The sequence below is a fragment of the Athene cunicularia genome (genome assembly GCF_003259725.1).
Source record: "Athene cunicularia isolate RWA chromosome 11 unlocalized genomic scaffold, athCun1 chr11_part1, whole genome shotgun sequence".
NCBI lineage: Eukaryota > Metazoa > Chordata > Aves > Strigiformes > Strigidae > Athene > Athene cunicularia.
The window spans coordinates 19,573,591-19,597,162 of NW_020799113.1; the positions used below are offsets into that span (position 1 = coordinate 19,573,591).

Genomic DNA, 23,572 nt, shown 5'->3' on the forward strand with positions numbered 1-23,572 from the left:
CCCCCCCCCTCAAGGGGGAAGCAAAACTGCAAAAGGATTGTGCTTTCTTCTAAAGCAACTTTTAGCAATTTACAAATAATTAAGCAAGCAACACAGTGACTTCTGGTTAAAGACGTTGCAGTTGTCCCTCCCCCACCCTTGGACACAAGTAGGGCACAGACCCCAGGTTAAAATAAGAAGAAATTTAATACAACAGTGTAATAAACAATCTGAACAGCAACAGTAGCAATGATAACAACAATAAACAGCAATAACAGTAAACAAGACAAAAGATATACAGAGAAATACCGCAATGGATACAGACAGCTCGCTCGCTATGCTCCCGCGACCAAAGCCACAAAGGAAAAAGTTCCCATGCTCCCGTGCCCAGACCCGACATCAGCATGGTAAGAATAACCCAGCTGGAGATCCCTTCCCCCTCTCTCTCTTAACCCTATCCTAGCTGAACCAGGACACTTCTTGTTGAACAACTTAAACTGTTCAACCCTCAGGTGCAGTTGCTCCCCAGACTGGCAGCAGCCTCCCTGCTCAGATGGTGGCACTTAGTCCCAACCACTTTTCCATTTCCAAGCAAGACATAAGTAGGGCAAGTATCAGAGGCCCTGGGAGGTGGCACATGTCTGTGTTACAGGAGAGGGAAAGACGTGGCCGTGTAGCTGGAGCTCTCCAGCTCTGACACGGTGCTGGGGAGCACACAGCCAGGCTGCCGGGGCCTGCACGGTGCTGCAGTTCAGAGACTGTCCCCTGAGCTTCACAAACACTGCCCAGGGACAGACCATGAGCTGTTTCGGGAAAGACCTACTGAGAGAAGGAGGCACATGGGTAAGGCTTAGGAGGACCTCATCACAGTTCAACAGCAGCTACAAAGAGAACGGAGGCTCTCTCTTTGGAAGGAGCCACGTGGAGAGGATGAGAGGCAACAGGTACAAGCTACATTGGGAGAGGTTTCATCTTGGTATATGAAAGAAATCTTTCACAGTGAGAACAATTTATCCCTGTAACAACCTCCACAGGGATGTGATGGAGTCCCCATCACTGGAGATTTTCAAGGTGCAACTGGACAGGGTGATAAATAATCTCACCGTGCCTTCCTTCTCCACAGAAGGTTGGACCAGATGATCTTTCAAGGTCTCTTCCAAATTGAGCTGTTCTGTGATTCTAAGTCTTGCAAACAGAAGCCTCTCATTGGAGAGCGCAGATAGGATGTGACTGAAGTGACTGAAAAAATGGGGTCTTGTAGAAGCTCTGTTGGGAGCAGTAAGAGTCTGCCACGTCTTACACATACAGGGTTCCCTTCTCTGGAAAGCATCAGTGTTTACTTTTATTCTCATGGGAAGATGCAGCTTCCCAGGGGGAAAATGGGAAGTGAAGCTGCTTTGCAGAGGAATGCTTCCCTGTGTCAGCAAAGGTGTGTGGGCAGAGGCTGGGCTGCGGGTTGCCTACCTTCCTGGTGAGGACGTCGTTAGAATGAGCTCAGGACGTGGTTCGACCGACAGAGCCGCATGTTCTCGTGGAGGGTGTAAGACCACTGGAAAGCGGCATCGCCGTGCTTCCTCTGGAGGTAGCTGAGAAAGAACTCGGGAAGATTGGATCGTGTCCCTGTCTGCAGGTAATAAGTGAGTAACTTCCAGCACTAAATCAAATCTGCCTATTTGATTCCAGCTGTTTTGTGTCTAGATGTCTGTCTTCTGGGGATCTCACACCGTGCTGACACAGTGCCAGTGCTGGCTGGAGTCTTCCCCATTATTGGGTTGTTCAAAATGTTTGAACAAATCCCAGGTTTGTCCTCTAACTGTGGGTAAGTTCACAGTGAAGCTCTTCTGTTGCTAAGATCACTGATAAAGTCTCTCTTCTACCTATTTTTGTGAAATATGTAGGAACTTGCTATCTGTAAGGTGCTACCCCGCTGATAGATTTACCTGATTTAGGTTGGCTCATGGGTTGAGATATGGAAGCAGTTACTGGAGAAAAGTCGAGCCAGGCAGTGATTGCAGCACCCTATTTCCCCAGGAAACAAAGCTGAAAGTAAAAGATAGCTGCCATAGAAAATATTAAGCCATTTAGGGTTGATCTCAGAGCTGTTTCTAGGCTTCTAGCTCAAGAGAAGAAATCTGTAAAGTGATGCTGCCTCTCTCAAGGTTGCTCTCATATGACTAAGGCACAGTAATAGGGTTTGTCTGGTATCTGGGGAGATGGTATCATACTTGTCCCTACCATGGGAAGAATTAAACAGCCATTTTTATACTCTTATAGACTCTTATGTCACCCCAGACAGGCAAACCACAATATCTGCCTTGGCAGAGAACACACACCTCATCCCCCTGACCTCCAGTTGTCACTCCAACCCACCCTGGACAAAGAAAGGGAAATTATTTGGGGTTTGTGTAACAAAATATTAATTTATTTATCAATATAATTTTTTTTTCCCCTGCTCCCCATTTTTCCTGTACTCCCTCCTGTTCCTCTCTCACATAGGCACAAACACCATGGAGCTTAATAACTGATAGGTGTGGGTTAAAATCAACCCTGGCCCTGCTGTGGCTGCACAGAGGTTGCCAAGGTTTCCACCACCTGAGAACAGATGCTGCAGAGTCATGATGGTGTGGTGGTGTACAGAGCACCATCATAGCCCAGAATAGCAGCAGTCCATCCAGCTGAGGCCTCGGACTCATGAGTGGGGCTGATTTAGCTGAGGGGGACTGTAGGGGTTCCTCCCCTGGGCACCCTGCCCTCACTGACAGCTCAACTACACTTGCAGCAGCTGCTGGACTGCTGCGGTTTACAGCTCTGGACATCAAAGCAACCAGTGCTGACTTCTGGTTTCCTGAATGCCTCTGAGTTCGCAGTGGTGGCCGGGCATCAGCTGCTTCGTGAGCACTCAGCTCTCTTGGGAGCGGGAGCTGCAGAAGAAGCCTCTTCGGCCTGGGATGGAGCTACTCCAGTTATCCACGTGACACTATCCTAATGGTGAGTCAGAGCCCTGCCAGGTGCAGGGTTACTGCCAGCTGGGGTAGTTTGTTCTTACAATGTTTCATGCAGCTTGATCCAGATGAAACACTAGGCGGGACATGGGCAAGACCCTGGCTTCCCAAACTGGACTGACTGTCAGAGCTGCTTGTGGAGAGGAAAAACAGGACCAACCTCCCATTCTAGTGCAATTTTCTCCTTCCAGACATCCTTTAGGATGTTCACCATATCCTTCTTAGTCAGCTTTTTGTTCTTCACTTCACCTTCATGCCTCAGGTACACAGGAACGTTGTCACCTTTGCCCTAAGTAATGGAAAAGAAACAGAGAGAGGTAAGGCATTCGCCTTGCTGGCTGAAATGCAGCAGCAAAGCCACGTTCTCAGCGTCTGAAGCCATCAAAAGGAATCATTTGTGTGGGTCTCATTCCCAGTACTATAAACCACATCTGTCAGCACCTCTGCAGTGTGTCTCAGGTGCTCCAGGGTGGACAAAGTGGGACCATGTGAGAGGTTCTGCCCAGCAAAAAAAGAAGGGGAAAGATCTTCCTTGGAAATATCTCCTAGGAAGGGCAGGACAAGCAGTTGAAGCGTCTGGAAAGGCTGAGGAAGAGATGTTCAAGGACTAAAGAAATGCTACTCTGTCTCTGAGAAAATCTTTGGATACAGTTATGATTCATATGATGTCAAGAATCTGTGTAAAATTTCTCTGTCCCTGTGTCATTTCCTGATTCCCCCACGTGCCGGGGTGCAGTGCAGTGGGACAGTGTGAGTTGAATTAACTTCCTGATGCCACAGAATGAGCATGTCTATGGGAATGACTATGTAGTCTTGCTACTGACTCTTAGTCATTCTAGTGCTTTGTCTGAATTCGTCTCATCAGCAGAGAACGAATCTGGTTAAAAATTATTATTTCTCTGCTGGACAAGTTCCTGTCACCGCAGCCAGTACCAGGGGTAGGGACAGGGGGGAAAGACCAAGGTTTTTCAGCAGCAGGAAGCCATACAGTGCAGCATCAGTAAGGGGCTCTAGCCCACGAGTACTACCTCCATGTCTGACGATTCAGTGTAGAGTGGCTACTTCAGCTGCATCTTCAATATGCTCACACTCAGTTTCAGGTTTTCTATTGTTGAGTTTTCCTAGTTTTAAAGTTTTAGGTAGTTACACCAGTGGGAAAGTGAATGTTGAACACACCAGCCATGAAAACATTTTTCCCACCCTTCTAATGGTTATTATGGCAATTAATTTCAGTGGAAACAAGCAGAGAAGAAAGCTTACACATACCTGTCCAGGGAAGGCATTTATCTGTTTGAGCAATCCTGTTCCTATCTCTTCCAGAAGCACATCCACCAGCTCATCGCTGGTTTTCCCCTCAGCCAGACAGCCCCACTGCTCAGCTCCACCAGGAATCACCTCTGCAACAGCAAAAACACGCTGAGCTGTGGAGAATGTGCCCACACATTCTGGTTTTGTATGAATACCAGTAGGAGCCTTATTATAGATACAGATCTCTAGACATCTAGTCTGTCTCCTAAGATGTCTAAGGCAGAATGGAATACCCTGCAAGCTCCTCTCTCTCAGGCCACTCCCAAAAGCCTAGGAGAAAATGGGGCATTGCAGATAAGAAATGCACCATAGTAAAGTGTTTAAAAAATGAGCTGCCTTAAGCAAACCACTGCTGAATACATTTGGCACCTGAACACTTGGCCCAGTTTGGCCGGTATGTGCAGTTGTGCTGAACTCGCTGGAGCTCAGCACAGAAGTTGTCTCGCTCTTCTGCAGTCTTTCAGTGGATGTCCAGCAGAATTTCATATTCCTTATGGAGCTGATCAAAATCCTTCTGCAGAGTCTTCATCTAAAGGATACAGAAAGGAGCAGTGTAACAAACTAACCAGAGTAATGGAAATTTTCTGTTGTCAAACAGCTCAGGTGAGCAGTCAGTGCAGTCCATGAACTTAAGGAGAGCTGTCCCAGGATAATTGATTCTAGATCGGAAGAAAAATTTATAATTTATTAAATTTTATTTTTACCATTTACAAAAACTTCCGACAAAACATGTCAATGATCCTTTTATACCTGTTTTTGTGTTTTAAAATAGATCTTAATCCACTGGGAAAGAGCAAGAGAAACAGGCTTCTGTTCTAGAAATTTTTACATGTGTCCCCTTCAGAACCACTATACTTTATTTAGAAAGTGTTTCTTTTTTGTGTGATTTATCTATGCTCTACTACTACAGAGGTGCATTCCTAGGTAACCACAGCTCTAGTCTGGGTTTTGAGGGCTGTGTCTGTGTTTATTGTGTCCAGTTTTGGGCACCTCAATACGAGAGAGATGTCGAGGGGCTGGAGCGAGGGCAGAGGAGGGCAGCGAGGCTGGGGAAGGGCCTGGAGAGTAAATCCTGTGAGGAGCCATTGAAGGAGCTGGGAGTGTTCAGTGTGAGGAGGAGAAGGCTGAGGGGAGACCTCGTCACTCTCTGCAGCTCCCTGAAAGGACACAGTGGAGAGGTTGGTGCTGGTCTCTTCTCACCGGTGATTAGTGACAGAACAAGGGGGAACAGCTTGAAACAACAGGGGAGGGTCAGACTGGACATGAGGAAAAAATTGTTCCCAGAAAGAGTGGTCAGAGAATGGAACAGGCTGCCCAGGGAGGGGGTGGAGTCCCCATCCCTGGGTGTGTTTAAGGGTCGTTTGGATGAGCTGTGGGGGATGTGGGGTAGGGGAGAACTTTGTAGAGTCAGGCTGAATGATTCTGGGACTCTGTGATTCTGCCATGACACAGGGACATGAACAGTGGATGAAGCCGTGCTGATGGTCAGAGCTGGAACAAAGCTGCCAATGGCCCAAATGTATCTTGAACAGCCCAGCACTGCTTTTCTGAAGCACAAAGACAGGTAGCACTTTTTTGCCTCAATGGAGCTTTTCATCCATCCCTCCTGACAGCTGTACATTAACTGTATGGTGGGAACCAACGTGTTTTCATCCTCCTAGAGATCAGGTCACTGCCACTCTGGCACTGTGGGGTTGGAAGCAGACCCCATCCTAACCACTGGTGTGTGTCGTCCCTCAGATATCCCGCATGTGAAATGGCATTGCTCCTGTGCATCTCCAGTGCAAGATAAGCTGTCAAACATTTATTCTAAAAAGGCATCAAACAGATATAACACGAAGAACCTAGTCCAGTTCTTTCACAGCTGGAAAATGCATTGACCAGCTCCGTAGTTGGGAACCTTGGAGATCCAGTGGGCTAAAGAAGCCATTTATAATACTGGAAAAGGCAAAAACCCAGCTAGACAGAGAAGCCAGCAGTAGGTTGTTAGCTGTTTTGGGCAAGCTCTGCAACGTATGTGAGGTGAACCCAGTTAATTTACTTCTATATATGATGACTTCAGACAGTAGTTCCTAAGCTGTAATCTGTGGGCTCTTGGTGGTCTGTGGGCCATTGTTGCTTTAATGGTATTAACTCAGTTAAACCTGATGTTAAGGGTTTGTGATGGTATCCCAATTTTGAGTTCTCAGGCAGACTGTGATTCCAGTAGACATGGAGATTTGGGGATTAGAAGACAGTGGCTTTTCATGTATTTTATGTACAAAGAACAAAGAATTGCCCTTCTGTGAGCTCTAGGTTTACTGTCCCTATCCCAGCCTGAATACTGAAGCACCATGTTACATCTGTATTTATGTGGGAAGCTTGAAAATTAGGAGTTTATGCTCACCTCCTGAAGTAAATCAGAGTTGTTTTTTTTTTTTCCAGTGATTCAAAATGTTTCCTGGGCACAACATCCCTGTAGTCTGCTATTATTGTGTTCATCTTCAGCTGGGCTTTTGTGAGGTCCTGTCGAGCTATCTTTAATGCCAAAGTTAACTTCACCACATCCTCACCCTTGACATCTTTAAACAACAGCCATTGATGAAAGCCCATGACAGTAAAATTGCAGTCATTTTCTAAATCATCTATTAAACTTTTCAACCACGTAGCCCTACAAAGTGTCAGCAAGAGCTGAACAGGCGTAGATGTCTTATTATTAAAGAACTGCAAGTCCAGGAGTATACTGCAGTGTTCACAGTCCCACCCACAGTCCTGCCTCCTCTCCCATACACGCTTACGTATTCAAAGGCTCAAGCTTGGTTTTGATTAACAGAAGGGCTCACAGACAGGGAGACCCTTATGTGGATGCAGTAGCTACAGCCAGTGAGTAAGAAGCAGCAGCAGCACTGTGGGTGCCTGTAACCCGACTGTGGATCAACAGAGATGATGTACTGAAAGGGTCCCACCACGAGTAACCTCTGTGCTGGGTATTTGTGACACTTGAATTGTGAACAGGCACAAAGCTGCCATCTGTGGCTGGGTAAGATGTGCTAACAATTTGCACTGGAGTCAAAAAAACATGAGGAATTTTTGCACTGGGCAGCTCCTGCCTTCAATTTACCTGTTGTGTTAAGGAAGTGTACAGGAACACCAGCAATGATTAGTGAATCAGATCAGAGTAGTAGGTACCTCCCTGCCTATTCTCTCTCCTACTTGTTTATGGGCTTTTTGTCCATGAGTTTGTCTAACTTCTTTCAAGAATCAAAGCATATCTGAAGATATTTCAGAGATACTCTGAATTTTTCATGCAATGTTGCACCCATGTGTGTGCATTTGGGTCTCTGCACAGGGCAGGTTCTTACAGAGATCCACTCTCCCTACCTTGGACTTGGGGACATGTCTTGTCCCGCTGTTCATTATGTAGATTGCTCAGTTTTGCCAGAAGCAGTTTGCGGGCACTGTGTTCGTTGACGTAGCAAGTGTACTCCTCAGCCACACTTGTCTGCAGATGCTCCACCTGCAGGAAACAGAGGCTTGAACAGATCTGGACCCACAGCATCAGTGGGAGCTCTTGGGCTGGTTTGGTGGGTCTAGAGCAGAAACTAAGGAGCAGAGAGTGGGATATTATTTATAATTATTTTAACTATTTATAAGCATTTTGGTCTAGCTAGTGAGACCAAAGCCTCTAAGGTTCACCAGGTGAACCTACGACATTAGTACCAGGGAGATATTTATTTCCTTCCCCCCTTCAAATGTGACAATGGAAAAGCCAGATGGGACAACAGATACAAGTGAAAACTTCTGACAGTGGCGTCACAGCCTGTCCCAAGAGAACAGGATATTCTCTGGAGCTGGCCAAGATCCAGCATCATTACCATGCCAGATGTTTAGTGCCTGCTCCAGAACTTCTACTGGCACCAAAGGATAAGAGGCTGGGAGGTAAGAGATCAGATGTGTAAAATGCATCCAACTGCAGTTGGGAAACATTCAACTTGTCATTGTCTAATTTACCTGAGTCTGAAGAGAATTATTTTCTTCCTTCATGTTGTCAATGATCTTTAATAAATGTTGTTTCTCTTGCTTCAACATATTTATTTCATCTTTCTCCTTTTCCTGCATTGCCAGTATCTGCTGGGAGCACTCCTCGGACACAGTTGTGACCATAGCCTTCAGGGGCTCTAGGGCATGAATTGTCTTCTTCTGATGAGCTAAAGAAAGCAGAGGTGGGGGTCTCACAATGAGCAACAAAGCCTGAATTTCACTCAGCTGGGCTGTTGGATATTCAACACCAAACAGTGCTGGTGGGAAGTGGGACTGAACACGGAGCTTTTACTGCTTGGCCTGGTGAGCGCCTAAGGACTAGGAGGAGCCCTTAATCTTTTGGGATTACATCCCATTGTTTATCCAGCTGTGCATATGAACATAAGGATTTCTGATTTCAGCTCATGCTATTTATCCTTGTTTAGAAAACAAAGGATGAACAGTATTTGATTTTGTTTTCTTGAGTACTTCAGGTTTTGATAAGATATAATGAGCACTGATGGCTTTGCCGTGTTTCACTAGATGGGAAGGTGTCACCATTTAAGCACAGGCAGCATATGGGGCTGAAGACAGCTGGTGAGACGGGGAGTCTAAACAATCTTAGATTGATGGTGCAAGGCCTGCGCAAAAAAAAAAAAAGGGGGAGGCGTATGGGACTGTTCGAAAAAGACATACCAAGTACTGATAACGTTGCTAGGCGATTATCTCCTAGCCCAAAGAGAAGTCCCCCCTAGTCTTTGAAGAACAGACAACCCCAAAACATTGGCCTGGAAGAAAGCCAGAGAACAACTGAGGCTGCGCAGAGCGACAGGGTGAAAAGTTCACCAGCGAGGAAGAAGAGGTACTTCATCTTTACGACCCCTCCCCAGGAGATTGCGACCCCAGCCCGGAGCTTGGAGAGCTCATCGCGCAGGCACAAGAGGAGGGGACCTGATTACCATGAGAAGCGAGGGGAGGCGGGGGTAGACTATGTATATGTATGGGCGTTCTATGAATATGCACTACTTTGTAACATATAAGCCGGACGGGAGCTGCAAACGACGCGCATGCTTGTGGTGGAGCGATCCCCCATGCGCCCAGCGCTGAATAAACACACCCACTTTATAACTCCAAAAGTTATAGAGTGATTTCTCCGCAAAACAGCTGGCAATTTGCAAAATATCCTTTTTTGTGAAGGCCCATTCTACGTGAACTTCAGTCTGCTTTTTTGTCCCCAAATGCATGGTCTCATGCAACCTTTTGTATACGAATTTGTTGTCTACCCACTCTCCACTCTTTTAAAGTATGCCTTGACCTCTCTTCTTTTGCCTTTTTCTTCAATACATTTAGTAAAGAACTCACGTGCTCTTCTTGCCTTTCTCTGCTGTAATGTGTGCTTTTCACTCTCAGCTTTTTCCCCTTTGACTTGAAAATTTTTCTTGAAGATATTTACATGAGGAAGCTAGCGACAGTACTTGGGTCCCACATCCTACTTACAGTTAAATGGTAGAATTTGGTCTGATGTCACCTCCTTGGCACAGAGGCTTGTTTTTACAACTAGATGGAATTCCACTGAGAGAATAAAATGATCAAAGACAGGATATGGTGTGATTCAAATGAGGCTGTGAGCAAGCCTCATTTTGTTTGTGAATAACTGCATTATTCAGCAGTCAAAGCTGTTCACTCCCTCTCCTGAACAGAAGGACAGAAATCCTGGTGGATTCTGAATAATATGATTTGGAGGTTTTTTTCCTCCTCAGTAAAGCCTGGTGTTAGTACTTATGTACAAATACTATACAACAGATTTTGCATTTTGAAAGTTAAAAAGCACACATAAATCTAAGAACAGGAACTACTAATTATACTTAGGTGTGAATTTCCTTCCCATGCTATAACTGTACCAAAGGTTTTACAGAACTGTTTTGCTATGATAGTTGTGTCAGAGCAAGTGATGGCAAAAATTAGAGCATTAGTGCAGGAATTCTGCCACTAGACTCTTTGGTTTCTCAGTGTGACCATGCTGAAACTTCAGCAAACTTGTTTTGAAGTGTAGTTTGAGTGTTTCACAACTGACTCATGACCACAAGCAAACCCCTTTAAGTGCAACAGTATTTTTAATTGTAGCTGCCTAGTATGTCAGAAGTTAGAGCACAATTTGGCTGCCAAAGTGATTATTTTGTAGTGTGGACACTGGCCAGCGCCATCTGAGAACATTAGCTCCCTGATGACCTCTCATAACTCTCCCCATGCCAAGAAAGGACAGACATTCTCCCACTTGGAAAGCATTCAGGCTGTGGTGCAGCTCATTGCACATACAGAATTGCTGGATGGTCCCAGAAGTCTCAGCACCACAAAGGGGTCAGTGTGAAGGCCCTGTAGACGTAGAAACCTGAAAAAATCAACTTCTCTTGATTTTAATCAAGAAATGGATTCAGCTGTGGATAATGTCAGTCTGAAGCAAAGACCTGCCCTGTCACTGAGCTTTGCCTTAGAGGAGCTCCCAACAACATAACTTTAATCTTGGGTCAGGCTAAGAGCTGTAAGGACTTGGTGTCACTCTCCTCTGTGATGATATTTCCCAAATTCTGCTTAGTACCTTCACATTCATGTGGATTTACTCCAGAAACGATGCCATAGAGCCTCAGCACAACCTTAACACCCAAAGGAGCTACAGTGGTATGTCCAAGTCTGGCATAGGATGAATAGTTGCAAGCAGCCAGTACAGGCTGCACATCCCTGTAGCCATCAGAGGCAGCTGCCTTCTGTGGTTGGCGTGCTCAGGTACGTGTGTGCTAGCTGCTTCCAACACCCTGCTGCCAAAGTGATGCAGCTAAATATACAGTGTAAGCAGTACAGTTTTAGGACAACATTTAATCATACAATTTTTTCTTTTTTTTTTTTTTAAACCAGATTATTCTGACTGAACAGGGAGTATGTTGTAATACTTGCAGATTTAAGGGGAGAACCCACCCTGGCAGTGGGTGCAGTGGTGAGCACCTTAAAAGTCACATAGTCTAAGCTAGTACAGGCTATATGACTAGGGCAGAAAAAACAGAGTAAGACGAAGCTGCTAAATCAGACTACAAAAATAAAATGCTGTAGTTTAAAGGTTTAGTTTCAGTTTCAAAGGGATCTGAAATGCTACAGATGGAGTATGCATGTTAGGTGGAGTGATGGGACATCTCTCCAAGCAAACTGTCCCATTTATCAGCTCCAAAACTGCACCTTAAAGACTCCAAGCACTGTAGTGAGGGACTATAAACAGGAAAAAAATCTCACAGATTTTGAAGAAGTTGTTTTTGTTAAGCACAGTCAGACATAATTTAAGAATAAATACTTAGAAGTGCAGTTCTACAAATGAGTAAATTTCCTTCCTTTTCTCTCTCTTTTGTACTCTTCCTGCTCTCAGGCATTTGCTTTTCTCTCTGCCCTAGCACAGGCACTTTCTTGAGCAATTTAACTCACTAAACCAACAAGAAACTTTGCAGCTCTTGATCTTTATCTTTCCTGCTGGGTGAGTTGACTCAGCTTGTGGAGGTGCCCAGTGAGTGGCAGAGCTGGTGTGTTCTAAGCAGTGGGAGTGCACCATCAGGACTGGGGATGTGGGACCTTCTTTCCATGGCCATGAGTGGTTGGCTTAGATCATCACTGCTCCCTTGGCTGGGTGGATAAACTGCTGTCTGTGCTAGGTAGGGAGAAAGAGGCCTGAAAATCACTTCCTGATAACCCCATCCAATACCCTTAGCTAAAAGGGGATGGATGTCATGCAGGTCTCATTAGCAAGGTAAAATCTATAATTAGAAAAATGAGTCCTCAATATACAGAAAGGTGGGAGACCCCCAATCTAAAAAAAAAAAAAAAAAAAAAAAAAAAAAATTAATTCAATTTCTTTTATTCTTAGAGCTTCAAGTGCATTTGCTACCATGGCACATTAGTTCCCTGTCATTCAGCTGATTTCCAGAAATAAAGCTATCACGAAAGATATGTTTTGCTCTGAAGTCACCAGAAACTTCAAAGAAAAAAGGGGAAATATCACATTCAAGCAATATGGAGGAGTCAGTAAATGAATACTTTAAAAAAAAATAAAAGCTTCAGAGAGCAGTACAATATCAGCTACAGCATGGACACCAGTAATCTCCCTAGAAGCTGAAGCAAAGAAATGTCTACTAAAGAGTTCTGGAAGGAAACCAATGTAATAATAATAATAAAAAAAAATATAGTGAATAAACTTTACCTATTCACCTGGTTGAAAGATACTGTGCAAAGAAAGATTTTTGTCTATAATGAAGGACTATGATTAGGTAGCCCAGGTAACAGGTACTGAGATAAACAATATATATCCTTTAAGAGACTGTCCCAGTGGATAACTGTTGACATGTGATAGCTGCTCAGTGCCCAGTGTGAAATGAGCTCCTGGTTACAGTCTATTTCTAGCCTTCTGTGATTGTTTACAAAGTACTGGTATCACTGTGGCATCTGAATGCCAAGCAAAGTTTAAAGCACACTAAGAATGGCCAGGGAACAGCCAGTTCAGGTCTCTGCCCTGCCTTACTTCAGGAGTCATTCAAGCTTCAAGTTACCAGTGCGAGTGCATCCACTATAAATGTGATTGTCCCAGAAAAAACTTGCAACACTGCTGTCGCCTGAACTGTGTATCTGATAAACATTTTTAAAACTTACAGGTCTTAATGTTATAGGAAAAAACCCCCCTGCCAACTTCACCTTATGTATGAAGGAAATAGACCCAACGGACCAGAAGGATGGTTTTACTAGTTGACACCTATTTAGGCTGTTCATCCTATATATGTATCCAACACACCTAAGCCCTGTAAGAACATGTCTCTATTAGCATTTTTCTCCCCACAGGTCAAACGTCAACATCTTACCCTAGGTAACTTCATATTCATTCTTTATAGCTGTCAGCAAGGGTTTGTAGGTCTTGAAGTCCTCTATGAAGGATTCAAAGATCTCTCTGTAGGGCTGAGAGAAGAGAGTGAGTTTGAGAAAACATTCAGTGGCACATTTTGCAGAATTCAGAGGTAGCTGTCTTGTCCAACACAAATGCCATCTAATGACAGTGAGAATAATTATGAAAATACTGCCACCACATTTTATTTTGTCTTTCCACCTCTGGCTTGCCATCCCATATACATCAGATGAAGGTGGAGTTCTCCCCCCTGTTGACAGGCACCACAGCATGACAGAGAGCAAACAAAGCTATTAGCAGCCAAAGAGAAGCTTTGATCAAGTCTGCCAGGGTAAACCTCCAAAATATTATACTGTTCAGATGGTGTTTTGGAGAGCCTTCTCCCTTGTCTTCATCCTTTCCATTGGAGGACAGGGAAAGGATTCTCCAAATTTAGCCTGGAATTTAATTTGAGGTTTCATGCAGATCTGGGATACTACCAATTTGTATAGTATTACCAAAATCTGTTTACGAAGAATTTCAATTTGGCCTTATTAATCTGACTGATAATATTTCGTGTACACCAAATTGCTCCTGGAACAACACCTTCAGGGGACCTTTCACAGCTCTAAAAACTCCTTTTACTGTTTCAGAAATTTTTCATCTTCCCCAGGGAGGAAACCTTCAATCTGGTGATTTATGGAAAAGTGAGTATTGGGAATGGAAAAATGGGTGGAACCGAGTAGTGCTTGTAATTTTATTGGGGAATAATTGTCTGAAAATGGATCTTTAAAATATAACACTATATTACAACTAACTTTTTTTGTAAACGTGAAGGAAAATGGGATGAAGTACTGTATGTAGATGCTTTTGTGACTTTAAAGTAAAAATGAACTTGTTCATGAAATGGAATGTATGTATTAGCAGAAAGCATTAACTGTTGCAAAAGCTGTGAAACTGGAAAAGAAATATGTTGAGAATGGCTAGGACATGACTTATAAACATTGGATTTACAATTTTGTCAGTATTTTTTGCAATTATGATAGGTATTGTTATAGCAAAGTGTATGATCTCTCATATTGTTTCCTCTCTTTCTCCCTCTGTTCGGTATGTCTGGATTACCACACTCGCTGACGACTGCCCCAATATTTCACTAAATGTCTGAGTCACAGGGTGGTGTAAGGAACCGAATGAAGGAAGGAATGCCTCAAACATTCATCCACACAGAAAAACTCAAGGACAAACTGTGGCCTTTGTGATTAATCTAAGGAATGTCACTCAAGGAAGCACAGAATGTATCAAAGGATGCACCCCCCACTCCCTTGCAGTTGTATTGACAGATTCCTTAGATAAGCCTCAAAGAGGGGGAAAGTGGACTGAGTGTAACCAGAAGTTTCCCCTCAAGCACAAGTACCACTAATCACTGGCTCCAGTGTATAAGCCTGATACTTGTGGCTCTACTGTGTAAGCAGACACCATGTATGCCTTGCTGATGACTTCACGCCTTTGCCATTGAAGAGGTGACAAGAACTGAGGTGAGCATTTCTGCCCCAGGAGCCTGATGACTGTTAATGCTAATCAGTTGATAAGATGAATTTAAAAGACAACAGAAACTTTGCTGGTGGTGCACCCACCACCCAAGATTACTGGACCTGAGACAACCCTGGATCCAGGGGTGTGGATCCAGGTTGCTTTGACACTTTCCCTTTCCTATAGATTTATAAGAAGCCACATTGCTGCTTATCCTTTTCCAAGTTTAAATGGTTTTCTACCACAAGTAAAACAGTTTAACCAGTTGTCTGGTGTAGTTTCACCTTAATTTAACCCAAGCGGATCACAGAACCATCGCGACTGTCTGGGCTTCCAGTCTGGGTTGTGACAGATGGAGCTGACTAGAATTCAAAGATGTAACAATATGGATACTAAAGATATGTAACAAGATGATAACCTGCTTTTGTTGCCTATTTTGTTAGGCACTCTCTGCAGAGCAGAGTCTTTCAGCAGAATAAAACTTGTTCAGAGAGGATAGTCAAACTCACAGGGTGTATGTGGGCCATGGGAAGACTTTACTAGCAATAAGGAATGTTCTCACTGAGTGTACCTCACTATTAAATAAAACATGTCATGTAAGACAGTAAAAAATATTTCCCAAGCATAAACACAGTTATGAAACCTCTATTTTCTCTTGCCTTTAGTCACTTTTTGTTTCCCTCTGTTCTATCTAGCACTTTCCTTCCCCATCACAACAGGCTTCCTTTGGGAATGAGAATTTGAATTAATTAGTGCAGAGAAAATAAAATCCAAACTTTCTGTGGTCTGCATAAATGCTCTAATTGCAGGATATCATAAAAACATGAGTACCCATTCCTCCTCTATCTCTGCTTTAAAGTAAAGTTTGTTCTCAAGATCTCCATGAGGTGTGTCCTCAGACACCCACAACAAGCCCCCCAGGAGCAGACCCATTAGAAACGAAGAATTTTGGGGATCCTGATTAGGCTCAGGCAAGGGCTAGATTTGAAAGCTACTTTGTGTTACATGGAGAAACCTAACTTCAGAAATGAGAGGTTTTGCAGTGAAAATCTGGAAATCTACATGCTTGCTGTTTTATGGGTTTAGGCAGAAATCTTCAGTTTAGTGTGTAAATTCTGTTTCACATCCACTTTAAATTATCATGTCTTTTTGAAGACTTGGGCTTTGATTTGAAAATGGAAACTTATAGAAGATGTGGAATACATAAGAAGATGTGAACCCAACAACATGCAAACAATAGAAACCCAACATACAAATAAACTGCTTTCTGTGCAAGTTCTCTAATGTGAGCTGCAAACCCACTTATCCAATACTACCCATAGGTGCCTACTCTACTCATCTATTGCTCCCTTTGGGTGGCAAATTTAAATAATCCATCTCAGCACCTAGTTTCAAGTCAAGAGAACCTTCTATCAGACCTGTAACTTCAGTTCCTGGGAGCTCTTTTCAGTCAGATCAAGAGACTGCAGCTCTTTCCTTAAGTAGGACTCCAGTTGCTTCAAGTATCGTGGCTTTGGAATGGTGAGAAGGGCCTGTTTATTGCTGCAGAGACACAGGAAAAGAACAGACACATAGACTTATGTGTGTTGTAATAAATCAGCTCAAGGATCTTGGTGTTCTTTATACTGCCCACTGCATCACAGCAGGACTTTTTCTTTACCATTGTACATACATATTCTCTCAAACCCTACAATGGATGATTTCAAATTCCTTGATGGAGCAGGAATCTATTCAAGACATTCTGCTATTATTACTTTTCAGTTTAAGAACTTCATAACGCTTTTTGGTATAAAAAGCCAGGTGAGTGGGTTCTAAATATGTTATTTGAAATGGGTCAAGGAAAACAGCCATTTGAAAAAAAGAACTCATAACATGGTTCATTTCCTGAGGTTCTAGGTTCCTCAGGAGGTCCTAGGCCCAATGTCCCTTTGCTGGATGTTATCATCTCTATTTCATATTAAAACCAGCTAGAATTAAAAAGCCCAACTACCCTTATTATATCATTCACAAACGTGTTGTGCAGTCTGTCAGAGCCCTAAGTGCACCAACAGGCTCTGCAACCTCTTCCCCTACCCCCAGAGGTTTGGGTGCCTGTGTTCAAGGGCAGCTGGGACCCCACAGGGTGACAGCAAGGAAATGGGGGACAGTGACCTGCCCAGCAGGACACAGTGCCACGGGACCTGAACAAGAATAGCAGAGCAGGTCTCTTGATGGTAGCCAGGGTCACCCATAGTTTAGTGATGGTCAGGCAAGTCCACAATGTGAAGAGGAAGGTCCAATATCAAGCCGGGATGTCAAGTCAGCAGGCTGGGGTCAGTGAGATGCAAGGCAGATGTGGTTATAGCATAGCTCCAGCAGGAACCAAAGGTGAGTGAGCCTCAGTGAAGGCTTCTCACATCTCTGTTTCACACAGCTCTTTGCACAGCACCTGATCACAGGTTACCCAGCTGTGCCATGTCAAAACCAGCCTTGAGCCCAGACACCCAAACTCCTAGGACTGGAGAAGAGCTTGCAGAGCCTGTTGGTGCACTTGGGGCCCTGACAGGATCATATACAATGTCAGTCAATGAATCATTAAATGATAGCATTTGGTGGTAACTTTTATACCGAGTATGACTCACGTAAATACTTGACATCTCCTACAGAGCTACTACTCAGAACTAACAATGCCTTCTCTGTCATGCTGAACTCCTGGGGGGTAACCCAACATCATTGGTCTCACTAACACTGGAAGAGGTTCTGCTCTGTAAGGTCTTAGTTTTCAAAAAACGCTTCCAGCAGTCCTGGTGACTTAACCAGTAGTACAGGCTGAGCTTACCTAGACTGCCTCTCCTCTGGGGTACAGCAGGGTTTGTGGCTCCTGAGGACTGTCTGTCCAGATGCATATGCAGGCCATGTGGACCAATGGCCTCTAGCAGAAAGCTGAAGAAATTGAAAGGAGAGAATCCCTTGGCTGTATCTGAACACTACAAACTCACAACAAAGGGCCAAAATCCAGAATCAGTACACACAACTGCCTATGAAAAACAAGGGCTGTACACTGAAACTCTTCTCAGCCAGGACTGACCACACCTAAAAACCAAGTAAACTTTTTGTGTTCTTTGAAGAAATCATCTTCCCAGACTAGCACCATTTGTTAAACAACTCTAACAATCTCCTGGTAGCCATTATTCATGCTGCTGAGATTACATGATTGTAGGAAAGTGTTCATATCTTTGGGTGAAAAAATGATTTCTTGGTCTACACTGGGACCACTGGAAAATAAAGCATCACACAAAGAGTCAGAATTTTGCATTAACCCAAAATAAGTGGTTTCAATTAGGTCTTGTTTCCTCTAGGGAGATTCGCACTGGGGTGTGTCCCCCACAGTAAGGACACACCGAGCTAGGTTAATTTGTAATGATTACGAGCTTTAAATGCAGGTTGGTGATCCTCAGCTGAGTTTGCATCAGTGTAGAATGTAGCGAAGATAAGGTCTGAGGAACAGTAAAAAGAACGTGATGAATTAATTTTTCTTCAGAAGCTCTTATGAGAGCAAAATCTAGATAATTTTAAAAGTCTCTTCTACCTTGGAACTTTCTCAGTGTTTCTCTGGGTGGAAAAAAGGAGCTATGCTGGATTGCTCTACTTTATCTTCATTATTACAACCAAATAATTGGTATGCGATTGTCCAATACAAATCCCTCCCTAATCTGTCTATAAAATTTACAAAAAATTAATCATAGGCAAACAGGAAGGTTTGACTTTCAAAACCCAAATGTCAGACTGACTAAGCCTTGAAACAGTTAAATCTAAAGCCTTAGGAGTTTAAGTGTCCTAATTTCAGTGCAAGAAGCAGGAAGATTACATTGGAGAAACACTAAGATTCCAATTTACTGAGAGCTGAAAATCTTTTCTACAATGAGGAAAGTGCTTACAGAATGTCCAAGCCCTAGGGACAAAATAATACTTTAAGTTCTTGTGCTAATGTAGCACATACAGCTTGTCATAGAAGCGCACATTCTGAAATACAACCAAAATGTTAATGAAAAAGGAAACGCAAAAATATATAACGTATGACTTTTATAGGTCTTAACCTCCCATTAGTTTGTTGTTTGTTTGTTCCTGGAATTTATTTTCTCATAATTTGGATATCGATTTTCCTCATGCTAGTTTATTTTATTTTACTATGACTGATAAATACTAGGGAGCAGATGTTCCTGAAGGATGCTCTTAGCCTATGATTAAACAGCACATGGTGGTTTGTTTTTTTTTCTTTAAACTACATGGGTCAAATTCTGGCTTCAGTATTTGGCATATATGTCCACTCATAAAGTTGCAGCCAAGAACAACATTTATATTCCTCTTTCCTCCACCCTTAAAAATGCAGTAATTAATTCACAAAGATGACATCTGAAGCTGAAGTTCAAGAGTTAGCAGCAACGTATAGATTTTATATATATATATATATTTAAGAAAGATTAAAATTATTAGAACTTGTTTGACTTCCTAATAGTCCCTGGGCTGCCACCAAGATTCAAAGTTGACCAAGTTAGCTAAAGTTTGGATGTTTCACTGGAATTCTTCAACTCACCGGAGTCTTCTGTTTCTTGAACAGGATGTATTTCAGATGATACGTGTTTGGCAATCTGGAGTCTCAGAGGACGATTCAGGAGCAGTCCTGTGCAATGGCAAGAAAGAAACTTTTCAAAACACAGAATTAACTAAATATACAGTGGAGATTGAGAGTCTGTCTCATGTGTACTTAAGGTAAGCAGCCAGTTCTGAAGTACCTGATGGATGAAAATATCCAATAGGATAATGTAGAGGGAGGGACTGATGGAAAGATTTGTGGTGCAGCTGAACTCCAGGGTTTGCCATTTGGTAATTGGCGTAACATTTGGTACCTTCCTCACTATCCCAAAGAGAACAACCAAGCTGAACAACCGGCAGCTGGGGGAGCCTGAACAAATTGGTCTTCTGATGAGGAGAGATTAGAGACAGAGCTAGAAAACCTGTTACTCGGGGGTCAAGAACCAGGATTTGGGCTCCCAAAAGTGCCTGCAAAGCCAGTAGTGCCATGGAACAGATTGTCTGACAGCTAGTAGAACCGGAAAACCATGGAACAAATATAATCTGGAACTCTCCTTCCTAGACTAGAACCTGCATGTATAGGTGAAAGGACTTTTATGAAGCAAATGTACAGTTGCATGTGTATTTTAGGGAATATCCAGGTGGACATGATCTGGTAAAGCAATGCAGAAATCACAGTGAATTTGCAGGCACTGGCACAACATGACCACACACTCAGCTTGGTATCTGAGCACTGGCTTCAACTGCCAGCTTAGTTTTATGCTCAGGTGGCAGGAAACTGTTATATCTTAGGCAGATCTACCTCTCCAACCATCCACTTTCCAGGGGAGGTGTGTATAGAGTGAGCTGGACTAACTTTCAGGAGTCCACCAAGGGCCAGAACAGTGTTGGGGTGAGAGATTGTATCGGGTGGGCTGTTGGATCTCCCACCCTACTGTATAAAATGGCAGCCTCAAGCTGCAGCTCTATGAAATGTGGTAACAGCTCAGCACTGCTGAAAGGGGAGGTGGTGTTTCTGCCCCAGCACAACAGGCTCCTGATGTCTAGGTAACGTCAGCTGTAACACATGCTGGGCAACATTCTGAGCTGGTTTAGTTTGTTAACCCAAGGGAAAACCTGCAGTTACCCAGTTCAGACCAACTAAAGACATAACATGCAAGTTCACCCCTCATTGGGGGAGCGATTCTGCAGCTGGCAGTGAGGGTGGAGACAGAAACCCCAGGCAGTTGGGTCAGCTTGCCCAAGGAACCTTGGGGTGAGATTCCCTGAGACACTGTGAGCTGATCTAGCAGCTTACTGCTCTAGAAAAGCCATACCCTCTCCTCCTCCTAGCCATATCCTCCTGCTGTTTACCTTGTGTTACTGCCACAGCTCACGCCCCTTCATGAGCTGATTTACAGAATCCCAGAATCACCTCAGTTGGAAAAGACCTTGCAGCTCCTCCAGTCCAACCATGAACCTCACCCTGACCGTTCCCAACGACACCAGATCCCTCAGCGCTGGCTCAGCCCGACTCTTCAACCCCTCCAGGGATGGGGACTCCCCCCCTGCCCTGGGCAGCCCATTCCAATGCCCAACAGCCCCTTCTGCACAGAAATCCTTCCTCAGAGCCAGCCTGACCCTGCCCTGGCGCAGCTTGAGGCCATTCCCTCTTGTCCTGGCGCAGGTTCCTTGGCTCAAGAGACTCATCCCCCCTCTCTGCACCCTCCTGTCAGAGAGCTGTAGAGGGCCATGAGGTCTCCCCTCAGCCTCCTCTTCTCCAGACTAAACCCCCCCAGTTCCCTCAGCCGCTCCCCATCAGACCTGTGCTCCAGACCCTGCCCCAGCTCCGTTGCCCTTCTCTGGACACACTCGAGTCATTCAGTGGCCTTTTTGGAGTGAGGGGCCCAAAACTGAACCCAGGAATAGGCGTGTGGCCTCACCAGTGCCAAGTACAGGGGTGAGATCCCTTCCCTGTCCCTGCTGGCCACGCTATTGCTGATACAAGCCAGGATGCCATTGGCCTTCTTGGCCAGATGGGCACACTGCTGGCTCATGTTCAGCCAGCGATTTAGGTCATCACTTCAGCAGAAAACTAACACACATTCATTTTTTTAATTTTGCCTAGTAATCAGCACAGTGACATAGACAAGAGAAGTTTGTACCTGGCACAATACACTTTCATGACACAATTCCACCAGCACAAGAAGGAAGCCATGGAAACTTGTGCTGTGTGCCTGGCTACAGGGAGGCACAGAAAAGCAGTGGCAACTGGGAGGCATGTTTGAGAAGATCAAACTCTGCTGGCCAGGGACACTCCAAGACCAAAGAGGAGGATAAATATGAAGTGGCCTATGGTTGCAACTGCAGAGTGTTCTGAAAGTCTCCAGTATATAATAGACCATTAAACATATAGTAACTCATGTTTTTGAATCTGAAGGGCACTTTTCTTGCATTTAAACAAAATAAGGTCCCTAGCTACCCAGAAATGCATCTTCTTATCTGCAGCTAAACTTGTCACCAGTTTGATACTCAAAGTACTGAGCACTCTCTGCTTCCATTTGCTTTCATAAAAGCTGAGTGCCCTTACCACCCAAGAGCATATGTCTTTTTTTTTGCAGGGTAGGATCTTAAGATAATGGCAATCTTTACAGCCATATCAGTCAGTTAGGCAGTCAATACGCTAGCTACCAGCCACGACAGCTTTTCACTTACCTAGCAAGAGCAAGGTCTCTGACTACAAGACCCCAGGTTTGGCAATTGAAATGTGCCTGTTCCCAGGTAACCATATTAAGTGAAAAAAAGAAGTGCCTGAAACTTTTCCCATGAGCAGAAGGTGATTGTTACTTGGACTGTGGTACAGACAGCCTGGATTTGGAACCGATGGCTTTTTTATCATTGTGAAAACTATCAAAATTGAAGCAAGGAAAACGTGCTTTTTTATGAAAGGTATTTCTCAGGAGCACAAAACATACAACTTCAGTGTAATCAAAGTTGTTTTTACTACATGTAAACTTTCTTGAATGGATGTAGACATTGTTGTCCATATTGGAGGTCTCAAGGAGAAAAGGCAGTGATAGCATGCTTTTAGACTACCTGCATCATACAGCTCTGAGATCTGAAGATAAAAACTACCCATGAGTATAAATTAGGCTTTCACTGTGCCAGAGGGAGGCTCAAAACATACAGATAAAAGTAGGCTTGACCATGAATATTCCAGAATTTTCCTTTTGAGGCATCCCAGGCAGATGTCAGGGCTTCCAACAGGCCTTAATTACCCTGACCAGCCTCAGCTGAGCCCCTCACTCATGCGCCCCCTTGCCAGTTGGCTCAGGAGCTCTATTTAAGCTCAGGCCTGTGACTTCACAATCTGCCTGTGCTGCTCTGTAGTTGTCACTATCTCCAACCCTCTCTCCTGGGTGTACCTTGGATCTTCACTAAAGCCTTATCTCTAGTCCTGTCTCCAAACTGCTTGTTCTGGACCTGATTCATCACTTGGCCTTGTGTAGGACCAGAGGTAAGTGCTGGTGGGGAGGGTCTTGCCTGTGCTGTAGTCACCTTTGGCAGCCATCCTTGCCCTCCCCTGGGGTGAGCCCTATGCTCTCAGAAGGCAGGTAAGGGATGACCAGCAGAACAAAGACCCATGTGGCAGAAAACACCATCCCCTTCTAGGAAAGGAAAAGAAAGGAAACCCCTCCACTTTTATAATTATTCTGAACTATTCAGACTAACTAGAACAAGGTATTAATGGCAGATGTTTTGGTAAAAGAATGGTATGGAAAACAACTAGTAAGGAGAGGCTCTGCTTTCCAACCTATAAATAGTAACAATTCCAAAGTAAATACTACAGGAGTTGCTGAACAAGGTCTTTGCTCCGTTGTGTGGCTCTTGCTAGAGAAACCCCGTGTCCTGAAGTGCCAAGGGCAGTTCTTGGCGCTTCTAGACAGGGTGCTGTGGGGAACCGTGTCCTGCCGCCCCCGGTCTGCTCTGACGCCGGCTCTCGGCAGGCGGGGCGGGGTGAGCAGCGTCCGCGGCCTCCCAGCCCGTACGTGTGGCAGGGCCGGGGAAGCACCACGGCCCCGCGGGAAGGGAAGGGCTCCGCTCGGCTATCCCTCGGGCCCGGGCGCTGATACCTCCCTCCGGCCCGGCCCTTACCCGCCCGGCGGAGCGCAGCGCCCCGCCATGTCCTGCACCGCCCGCGCTGTTTACACCCGTCGCCATGGAGACGCTTCCCCCCTGCCCCAGGACCCTCTCGCGTGCCGCCGCAGCTGCCCCGGCAGCGCCTGATGCACTGGTG

General features: G+C 44.6%; 1 protein-coding gene and 1 long non-coding RNA gene across 2 annotated transcripts in view; both read right to left on the reverse strand.

Moving 5' to 3' along the window:
* The window catches only part of TSNAXIP1 (translin associated factor X interacting protein 1), a 17,769-nt gene extending 3,467 nt beyond the window's left edge, over nt 1-14,302 (reverse strand). Inside the window, 8 exon segments of the mRNA XM_026856822.1 lie at nt 3,142-3,270; nt 4,248-4,378; nt 4,659-4,818; nt 6,676-6,702; nt 6,705-6,850; nt 7,650-7,785; nt 8,280-8,725; nt 13,175-14,302. Coding sequence (XP_026712623.1) covers nt 3,142-3,270; nt 4,248-4,378; nt 4,659-4,818; nt 6,676-6,702; nt 6,705-6,850; nt 7,650-7,785; nt 8,280-8,432 — 882 coding nt within the window. The 5' untranslated portion in view covers nt 8,433-8,725; nt 13,175-14,302.
* Nucleotides 14,303-17,872: 3,570 nt separating this feature from the next.
* LOC113484439 lies at nt 17,873-23,529 on the reverse strand. Its single transcript, XR_003399223.1, has 3 exons — nt 23,431-23,529; nt 19,298-19,384; nt 17,873-17,978 (listed from the first exon to the last, which is right to left on the reverse strand). It is a non-coding gene; the product is annotated as an uncharacterized LOC113484439 (long non-coding RNA).
* Nucleotides 23,530-23,572: the final 43 nt, after the last annotated feature.